Below are 10,749 nucleotides of genomic sequence, written 5' to 3'. Positions count from 1 at the left end.
GAATGCCTGGGCTCAATGAAATTCTCAGTGATCCAGAGGTTCTTGCAGCCATGCAGAATCCTGAAGTTATGGTGGCCTTCCAGGATGTGGCCCAGAACCCAGCAAATATGTCATAATATCAGAGCAACCCAAAGGTTATGACTCTCATCAGTAAATTGTCAGCCAAGTTTGGAGGTCAAGCATAATGTCCTTCTGACAAAGTAAAGTCCTTGCTGAAGGATAAGCAACATAAGTCACCTAATGGATGTCGCAATAATACAAACCAGTGTACCTGTGACCTTCTCATCAAGAAAGCTGGATGCTTCGAAGATAATCCCTACCCCTCCGCCCTAAATACAGCTAAAGCATTTTACAGTGGTTTGCCATTAGGGTATTCATTCAGATAATGTTTTCTCAGTAGTTATTACAAACTTTAAACACTTTTTAAACCTTAAAAATATTTAAAACAAATTAAAAGGGTGTGTTATTTCATACATTTTTTCTTTACTGATTATTTTGGGGCTTTTCTCTGAATTATTGGGCAAGGAAGATACTTAAATATGGAAGATACTTAAATATGGAAGATTTATTACTCTAGTTTGAGTTAAATAAAGGTTTGTTAGTAGGCAAGTGTGATTTATAAATAGATAAAGTTTGATTTGAAATAAAAAAAAAACTATAAAGCTGCTACTAATGCCTTAATTCTTGAAGAACATTGCTATTCTTTATAATCCCTTCTTCTTTCAAAAACAGTGATTATTCTGGGCTTGCATTGTTTATACTTGAAATCTTAAGTTTTAAGGCAGATTAGAAATATTAAGTTTCTTTATCCAGTAATGAACTTTTGATGATTAAGTTATGATTAAACTAGTAACAACTTGCAAAAGTAGTTTTAGCAGTGAATTCTTGCTATATGTGAAGAAAATCTTTTACAATTTTGAAATCAATCTCCTCCGTTTTACCTTAAAACACTTTAAGCTTAGCCTAATTCAATTTAATCAGTTAGCTGGTTCAGGGAAACAATTTAAGCAATTTTGGTTAATTTTTATTTGTAGAATGCAGTGTATCTGTCTCCAAAGTGTTATTACCCTTACAATAGATATAAAATATTCCTGGTTATATTTTGTGTATTCATTTTTAATGAGTATGTGTACATTAGGGAGGAGTCGGTGCAGGGAGGTACTTTTGACAGGGTCTTGCCATGCAGTCCTCTACCCACCATCCCAGGACTGCATGGCAAGACCCTGTCAAAAGAACTTCCCGGGAACCAGCAGTTAGCGTAATGGCTATGTCGCTGGATTCCCACGTAGTCGACCGCGGTTCGTGTCCCGGACCCGGTGGCTTAAAACTCACGCCGGGCGCGTGTGCGTGCGTGCCCAAGATCCCGAGAGGAGAATGGAGGAGAAGGGATTGCGGCGTGACCATCCCCCCTGGGGGGTGATTTCTCGCTTTCTGTCTCTATGTCTCTCTCTGTCTGTCTGGCGAGCGCACGCGCCCTACAGTGAAAATCTCTCCAAAAAAAAAAAAAAAGAACTTCCCTGCCCCCACTCCTCCCTAATGTACACACTCTCATTTATATAACCGGGAATATTCGACCCCTATTGTAAAGATTACTAGAACCCGGTATATTCAGGTTGACCTGCAATCCAAACCTGGGCTTCACATGTGGCCGTAGCCTTGTGCAGTGGTGCTCTATAACTTGTGCTACTACAGCTGGCCCCCTTGGTTTATATTTGAAGGAAATGCCTGTCTGAGTCATATAGGGTTGGGGGAGTGGGGATTAGAGGAAAGTATTTTTGTTTGATTGGTTCTTTTACCAATTAAACATTTAATGAGTAAAATTTGGAAAGCAAGGAAACTTAAGGAAAGTATCTCCAATACTGGCAAATATTCTTTCCTCCTTTGTAATATTGATGTTTTTAAGGTGATTCACAATACATATTCTTCTTCCTATAACATGGTAGATTTCATTTTAAAAAGGAGTGCTAAACCATGGCATGGTGGTTGAGGAAGTTGAATCCCGCATGGCCGACTGTGCGGTTAGAGTCCTGATGGCTTGAGAAACATACTGGGCATGTGTGCATGTGTGCCCAAAACCCTAAAGAGAGAGAGATGGAGGAGAGGGGATTGGGGAGTTCTCTCTCTCTCTCTCTCTCTCTCTCTCTCTCTCAAGAGTACATGCATCCTCTGGCACAAATTTAGGGGAACAAAAAGGAAAGACTGATTCTTATTCCATATATTCAATAAGATTCAAGATCATAAATTAAGTGTCTATAATGAGAGTCTGTAAATTTGTCACTGTTCACTGATGCCAGTATTGATAATAAAATTCATGTATGTGTGTATATATGTCTGTACAGAAAATTTTAATTTTTTGTGTCATCTAAACCATAATGTTCTGATTCTAGTATGGTACCAAATTAACAACATGTGATACAGTGTAAGGAAATCCGCAGTAATTTTTTTTTCTTCAATTTCATGCACTTGTAAGTTAATATGTTCCTGTGAGGTCCTCCTCCCCACCCCACCTCTTGGTGTTGACACATGGAGCACATAGTCTCACTCATTGTTCTTTATTTGTTCAATTTTCCTGAAGCTTTCTGTCATACTTATTCTCCTTCACATTGTTGGTCTGAATTACATCAGTGTTTAGTCATCATTTTCTTGAGCATCATTTTATTATGTTCTTTTCTCTATTGATAATATAGAGGAGTCACAGATTTACACACAAACCTTCCTGATCTTTTATTGTTGTTGCTATTTAGACATTTTATTTGAAAATTTCTGGATTCTACCAGCAATAGTTCTCTAAAATTAAAGACCCAGATTATAGCATTAGAACTTTCAATAAAATAAAACTCATCTTGAAATTCGGCTCAGAATGACAGAAAGTTTCATGGAGTTCTCAGTATAGTACATAGTTCTGGCCTATTATGGGTATCTGGATGTATTATTTGGGAGTACCTATAATACAATATTTTATATATATATATATATATTTTTTTTTTTTGGAGAGGTTTTTGCTATAGCCAGACAGGCAGAGAGAGACAGAGAGACAGAAAGCGAGAAATCACCCCCCAGGGGGGATGGCCATGCCACAATCCCTTCTCCTCCATTCTCCTCTCGGGATTTTGGGCATGCACACACACGCGCCCGGCATGAGTTTTAAGCCACCAGGTTTGGGACATGAACCGCGGTTGACTATGTGGGAGTCGAGCAACATAGCCATTATGCTAACTTCTGGTCCCAATATTATATTGCCAGTTATAAGTAGATAAGGTTTGTTTAATCCTGGTATGTGTATAAAAGAGTTCTTAAGCAATTAATGTGTTTTGTGAATTTCTTACACAGTGATTAATTGTAGAACTTTTCTCATTACATGTTAACAATCTCATCTCCTAGTGATATAGTGTGCTTTTAAAACAATCTGCATGTTAAATAAGTAGACACAGAATAGTACCTTAGAAAGTTCTCTTTAAGAGTTAGAGTATAGCCTACCCCATTTCAATGTATTGGTCTGATTCCAAAGAAGAAGCAGAAACATATATCCGAGATAATACTGACGTCATTTGGGATTTTTTTTATTATTCGACAAATTTATGTGGTACTCTTTCATCCAGCATGACCACCATTTAGCATTTTTTGTGAAATTAAGGCTTGAAATATATATATATATATATATATACACACACACACACATATATATGTATATATACACACATATATATATATGTATATATATATATCACTACAAGTTTTAAAATATGTAACCTGAAATCATTCCAAAATATTTTAAGACAAATTTGGCAGAGGCTTTATTTTGTAAATAGCATGGTATTTGATGTAGGTTTTTAAATAATTTTAGAATTAGTTACAGATGATTTAGAGTTTGTCATTCTTTCTTGGGGGAAAAATATTTTAAGTTTTAGGACAAAGTACCACAGTGCTGACCACGTATTATTATGAGATTATCATTGTTTCCGGTCAGCTTATTATGACCTGCTATGTAGCTAAATTTGTTCTGTTATCCACGTCTCAATTAAAAGTTTCTGATATTATAATTTTATTAACTATATTTGGGCAAGAAATTATGAATGTTCAAACTTATGAGACTCTACCTTGTATTATAATGAGTAGTATATGCATACTTAGACACCTTTAATATATATTGTGAGTGTGATCCACTTAGTAATTCACTTGTTTTTTTTTTTTTCCTTCTAATTCTAATACTGCATTGAACTATAAACATTATTTTACAAATACTTTTCCGATAACCATAATAAAAAAGATTATTTTATCTCAGAAACTTGTATCAATGAATTAATATTTCCCAAATAAATTAGTAAAAGATAAAACTATAAATAATTTTTCTTATAATCTGAAATCTATAAGTGCTTTTTTCCAAGTATATTTTATGTAAAAATAACTCGCACATAAAAAGCTTCTAAGTAACAGTTTGAAATGTATCTAGATTTCCATCAGAGATTCTGACTCACTAAGTCTGAAGTAGAGCCCTGGAACCTCTACTTTAAATAAATCCTCTATATGAGTCTGATGAAATCCCTTGTATAGTCCAATAGGCTAAAGGAGATCATTTATCCTTTTTCTTTCTCATTCCACAGCCGGATAGATCTATGGTTATCACGAGTCCATGTAAAAATTACTGCATTTTTCTAATTCAGTCTATTACCTCTGGTTTCTACATTATGCAACATATATTACCAATAGTTGCAAAATATGATAGGCAAAATAGGTAGTGTAGAAGAGAAATTTAGAACTATTTATATTTTTCTTCAATTTCTTTAACTTCTATTTATTGTTTATAGTGTACATATTTATTGATATAATAACATATTATAATAAATACAAATATAAACACTTTTAAAAGATAAATTTTAAATTGTAAATTATTGCACACTTTGGTCTCTGGGATTCCATTCTCTTTTTTGGTGCAGCATTTAATATTTTACATTTTGTATATGAACAGTAGATAATTAACTGTCAAGTGACAATTAACTGTATTTTTGTTTGTTTACTTCTTGACTCCCTTTTGTCTCCTTGTTCAGGTGATGCCTTTCCTTGGACCATCAGCTTACATCATTTCAGCATATACACCCTTCTTGGAAAACAAGTGACACTTTGCCTAGTGGAACCTATGGGTTGTACCTCTACTCTAGCTGTCACATCTCAAAAGCTTCTCACTACAGGACCTGATGCGAGGCATTCATTTGTGGTCTGTCTCCATGTTGACCTAGAATCAGTAGAGATAAAGTGCTCTAATCCCCAGGTTGGTACACTGGATTTATGAAAGAATATTTAAAGTAATGTCATTTCTAAACAGTTGTTATCTGTTTGTTGAACAGTTTCTCTTTCATTAAGTACCCTAATTTATTTATTTCTTAATCTGAGTCATCAAGATCAGGGTGTCTAGAAATTGCTCTGAAACTCTTTCAAGTTTTGTAATTTAAGCTCTTCTGAAAGTGTAGTAGTTGCAGCATAAATGCATTTTTTGGCTCATGGAATCACATCAGTTGCAGATGTAATGTTTTTAAACACTAAGGAACTATTTTACTGTCAGACTAGAAAAGTGTATGTATGAATGTATGTATGTATGTGCTAGAGGGTGCATATGCTTGCCAGAGAGAGACAGAAAAGGAGACAAGAAAGGACCCACAGTGGGGAATGATCAGGCCACAATTTCTTCCCCTCCATTTCTCCCTCCTTTCAAGATTTTTGCCATGCATGCACATATACCCAGCATGTCCATCAGGTCCAATACTGAAACTGCACAGTCAGCCATATGAGATATGGCTGCCTTCAATCACCAAGTCACAGAGCTGGTCCTGAAAGAGTCTGTTTAAATAATCAAATATTGTTAAGTTCTAAGTGAGACTCCCAGTGAACTTACAATATTTTTATAAAAGAAAGAATAGGGGACTAGCAGATAGCATAATAGTTATGTCACTGGATTCCCACGGAGTCAACCACTGTTCAAGCCCTGGACCCGGAAGCTTAATGCTCATGCCAGGTGCATGTGTATGCATGCTCAAGATCTCAAGAGGAGAATGGGAAAGGAATTATGGTATGCCCATCCCCCTGGGGGTGATTTCTCACTTTCTATCTCTCTGCCTCTCTGACAAATGCATGTGCTCTATAGCAAAAAAATCTCTAAAAAAAAAAAAAAAGTAAAAAGAAAGAATAATACTGTTTATTATAATAAATGTATTCTATTAAGCTTATAAACTTTCAGATATCACAAACCAACTCTGTTGTAGTCTGAAGTTTTATAATTTAATATGAATTTAGGCCACTTGGGTATAGACAAATACTTATATAGAATTTAATACTCGTTTCTTTAGCTAGAAGTAGATTGTAATATATTTTTATCAATGTTGCATATTATTCAAAGTTTTATTTTTCAAGTAATTCTTAGAATATCATTGGGTTTGACAGGTCATTATTTATAATTTTTAGAATTTCAGTATTAGTGGTAATAAGCAAATTTTTAAAGTACTTTTTTTAAAAAAGTATATTCAAGTGTATTTTTAGAAAGTAGATTCAGGGACGAGAAGATAGCATAATAGTTACATCATTGGACTCCCACATAGTCAACTGTGGTTCGAGTCCTGGGCCCAGTGGCTTAAAATACACTCTAGGCACATGTGCCTGTGTGTGTGCCTAAAATATCAAGAGGAGAATGGAGGAGAAGGGATTGCGGTGTGGCCATTCCCTCAGGGGGGGATTTCTCTCTTTCTGTCTCTCTGGTGAGCACCCTATGGCAAAAATCTCTCTCTCAAAAAAAAAAAAGTAGGTTCAAATGTCCTGTTTTATAGATTCTCCTACTTCTTCATTTCTTCTATTCTCCCTGCCTCTTTCCTCATACCATATACTGCACAGTTTGGTTTATTTGTCGTGTGCTTTGAAAAGATTGGACCTGCTAACATATTGGTGAGGTCTTTATTATCAAAATGCATGCAATTAAATTATGACAAGACAACTGTATCGAAAGATCACCATCATAAAAAGTTAAGCCTTGTCATCCATGATAAATGTTATTTCTTTTAGAACCATAGTAAATAGTTTTGAATGATAATTAACTATTTCAGTTGAATGACCATTTGCTATTCTATTAAGACCCTTTATTATATAAAAGATAACAATTATGTACTGGCTTATTGTCTGTGCAGTTACTCTCTGAATACCACTGTTAATAGTTACTTGAAAAATACTTTCAGAAAAAAGGAAAACTGTAAGAATTTGAATAGTGTTCCTGCAAAAAGATGTGTTGACATCCTACCCCTTTTTGCTGTAAAATTTCATTTATATAAAATATTAGGATATGCAAATATATGCTTAGTAGTGCCTCATTCTCAGTACGATGCCATATATAATAGCTCTCTGCCAAGCAGGAGTTATCTAGCAGAGTCCTTATATTTTATGGATTTAGGAAAAATAGCTACAGCTGTGGGAAGGTTGTCCTACTCTGCATGCTCTGATTATCCATGGCTATCCACCTAAAAAAGAAATTCTGTTACCATTATGATTTTAGTCTTAAACTCTACTACTTATTCACCTTTGTTTGAATTTTCTTTTATTTTGAGATACTAGTTACATGAATTTAATGTTATCTCTTGAATATAGTACTATGACTCAAAAATAGAGTACTATTATTGTACTTTTAGCTGTCTACCTTGTTTGGAACAAAGTTCAGACTTTGTCATTTAAATACAGTCATCCTGAAGAGCTTGTCTTTGCTTTGGTTTTTCCTTCCTATATCTGCTCCTTCCTTGTTATACTTTACTTTACACCTGGTTCCCAGTACCTCTTTTCTCCAGCCCTCCACCTCGAGTTTTTTTTTTTTTTTTTTTTTGGGGGGGGGCTAGAATTACACCAATGCTAAATGAACCTCATGCACCGAGACTCTGTTTTTACTGATAATGTAATAATTCATACATATTCACCTAATTCCATTTTATCTTCTTGATAAATCCTCATAAACCAAGTTGTATTGAATTGTTACCACCTAGTTGATCACAAGTTTGTTGGGAAGCCTTAAGTGAAATATTTATGAAAATACTTTGTAAACACTCACATGCTATATGAAAGTCTTTTGTTAGTTTAGACCAGTTCTTATTAAAATTTGAGAACCTCTTGCAGATGGTATTAATATCCCTGGTGTAATGTAGCAGCATTCCTGAAGGACTATGAAATCACAAAATAGCACAGCACCAAAGATTTAGTAAGTACTCAGATTTGGTGAGGGTTTAATACTATTTAATATCCTCATGTGACAGTTTAACTTAAATTTTACTGATAAAACTTGAGACTCCAAGTAAGACTCTTTCTTGTGTGATGTATCACCTTAGCTTATGCTTCCAGACTTTCTCTGGATTCTGTCAAAATTCCAAAGCATGTCTTGTTTTTTTCACCACCAAATGAATCCAATAAATGCTTATTACATGGAAGGCAGACATGAAGGAAGAAAGATGAGTAAGACAAACACACAAAGAAGACCATGTTTACATATATCATAACGCAACTGTTAAAAGCCACAGATAAAGAGCAGATCTTAAAAATATTACAAATAATTTCTGGAAGTATTACATGAATACAGTAAAGTTGTAGGACACAAAATTAATATCCAGAAATCTATAGCATGTTTATATACGAACAACAGGCAGACTGAGATAGAACTGAAAAAAGATATTCCATTTATGATAGCCACAAAAAGTATAAGATACTTAGGGATAAATCTAACCAAAGAAGTTAAAAACCTCCACAAGGAAAACCATGAGAAGATAAAAAAAGAAATTGAAAATGACACAAAAAAGTGGAAGGGTAGCCCATGTTCCTGGATTGGAAGAATTAATATAATCAAAGTGGCTATTCTACCCAAATTAATCTACATGTTTAATTCAATGCCAATCAAAGTATCAGACACATTTTTCACAGATCTAGGAAAGACAATCATAAAATTTGTCTGGAATCATAAAAGACCCCGTATTGCCAAAGCAATTCTGCATAAGAGTGGAGTGGGTGGCATCTCACTTCCTGACCCAAAAATATACTGCGAAGCTGTGGTAATCAAAACAGCATGGTAATGGCACAGAAACAGACACGTGGACCTATAGAATAGAGTCCCTAGAAATAATTTCCCAAACATACAGTCAACTGATTTTTGACAAGGGGTACTAATCAATCCAGTGGGAAAAGGAAAACCTTTTTAGCAAATGTTACTGGGAAAACTGGATTTCCACTTGCAGAAAGATGAATCTGAACCCCTACCTCTCACCTCTGACAAAAATCAAGCCAAGGTGGATCAAAGATCTAAATCTAAAACATCAAACTATAAAACTGCTCCTGGAAAATGCTGGGGAAACTCTGGGAGACATTGGGGTAGGGAAAGACTTCTTAAATAAGACCCCCAATGCACAGTCGATAATCCGCAAAATAGACAAGTGGGATTACATCAGACTAAGAAGTTTTTGCATGGCAAAAGACACAGTAATTAGTGTGAATAGACAGCCCTCAGAATGGGAAAACATTTTTGTAAACTATGCCTCAGATAAGGGACTGATAACCAGAATTCACAAGGAACTCAAACAGCTGTTCTGAAAAAAAGACAATCAATTCTATTAAAAGGTGGGAGAATGAGTTGAAAAAACCACTCTCTAAAGATGACACATGAATGGCAAAAAGGCATATGAAAAAATGCTCAACATCCCTCATTGTAAAGGAAATGCAGATCAAAACAACAATGAGATACCACCTAACCCCAGTCAGAATGACTAAGATTAAACAAACAAACAAACAAACAAAAAGATAAGTACTGGAGGTGGTGTGGTTAAAGGGGAACTCTCTTAAACTGCTGGTGGGAGTGTAAATTGGTCCAGCCGCTATGGAAAACAATTTGGAGATTCTTCAGAAATCTACAAATAGAACTACCATATGATCCAACAATCCCATTCCTTGGTATCTACCCAAAGGACAGAGGAATACTTAATCGGAAAAGTGCACATCAATGTTTATTGCAGCACTGTTCACAGTTGCTAAGTCATGGAAACAGCCCAAATGTCCACGAACAGATGAATGGATAGAAAAACTGTGGTGTATATACTCAATGGAATACTATTCAGCCACAGAAAACAAACAAAAAACAAAAAACCCTGACTTTTGACAGGAAGTGGATGAATATGGAAAATTTACTGCTGAGTTAAGCAAGCCAGGCTATGAAGGAGAGGCATTATATGTCCCCATTTAATGTATACTGAGTATCCGCACTCTATGACTGAAACTAATTGACTAAAGGATATAGAAACACAGTATATAAATGTAAATACCAGATTAGTATGTGTGAAAGAGAAGGGTCTGAGGAAGGACATTTAGAAGAAAAATAGAGAGGCAAAGCATTAATGGCACAAAGAAATGTGGTATTATCTGTTGAAGATATTTTGTAGTTTTATCAACTGTACTAGGGAGAAATGTTCATCTGTTGAAATATCCACTTTGGGGAACCAGCAGTTAGCGTAATGGCTATGTCACTGGACTCCCACGTAATCGACCGCGGTTTGCGTCTCGGACCCGGAGGCTTAAATCTCATGCTGGGCGCGTGTGCGTGCTTGCCCAGGATCCCCAGAGGAGAATGGAGGAGAAGGGATTGCGGCGTGACCATCCCCCCTGGGGGGTGATTTCTCGCTTTCTGTCTCTATGTCTCTCTCTGTCTGGCAAGCGCACGTGCCCTATAGCGAAAACCTCTTAAAAAAAAAAAAA

At 35.5% G+C, this 10,749-nt stretch overlaps 1 protein-coding gene and 1 pseudogene across 2 annotated transcripts in view; both read left to right on the top strand.

Annotated features, from left to right (window-relative positions):
- LOC102467966 (hsc70-interacting protein pseudogene) overlaps window positions 1-224 on the top strand; it is a 9,543-nt pseudogene extending 9,319 nt beyond the window's left edge.
- The window catches only part of VPS13B (vacuolar protein sorting 13 homolog B), an 806,861-nt gene that overhangs the window by 357,021 nt on the left and 439,091 nt on the right, over window positions 1-10,749 (top strand). For both annotated transcript variants that reach the window (XM_027776225.1, XM_027776226.1), the window contains one exon: window positions 5,046-5,266. In XM_027776225.1, coding sequence (XP_027632026.1) covers window positions 5,046-5,266 — 221 coding nt within the window. The remainder of the gene's footprint in view (window positions 1-5,045; window positions 5,267-10,749) is intronic.

This window comes from Tupaia chinensis, unplaced genomic scaffold (assembly GCF_000334495.1).
Source record: "Tupaia chinensis unplaced genomic scaffold, TupChi_1.0 Scaffold000646_1, whole genome shotgun sequence".
Lineage (NCBI taxonomy): Eukaryota > Metazoa > Chordata > Mammalia > Scandentia > Tupaiidae > Tupaia > Tupaia belangeri.
This window is presented reverse-complemented; position numbering and strand designations above follow the sequence as displayed.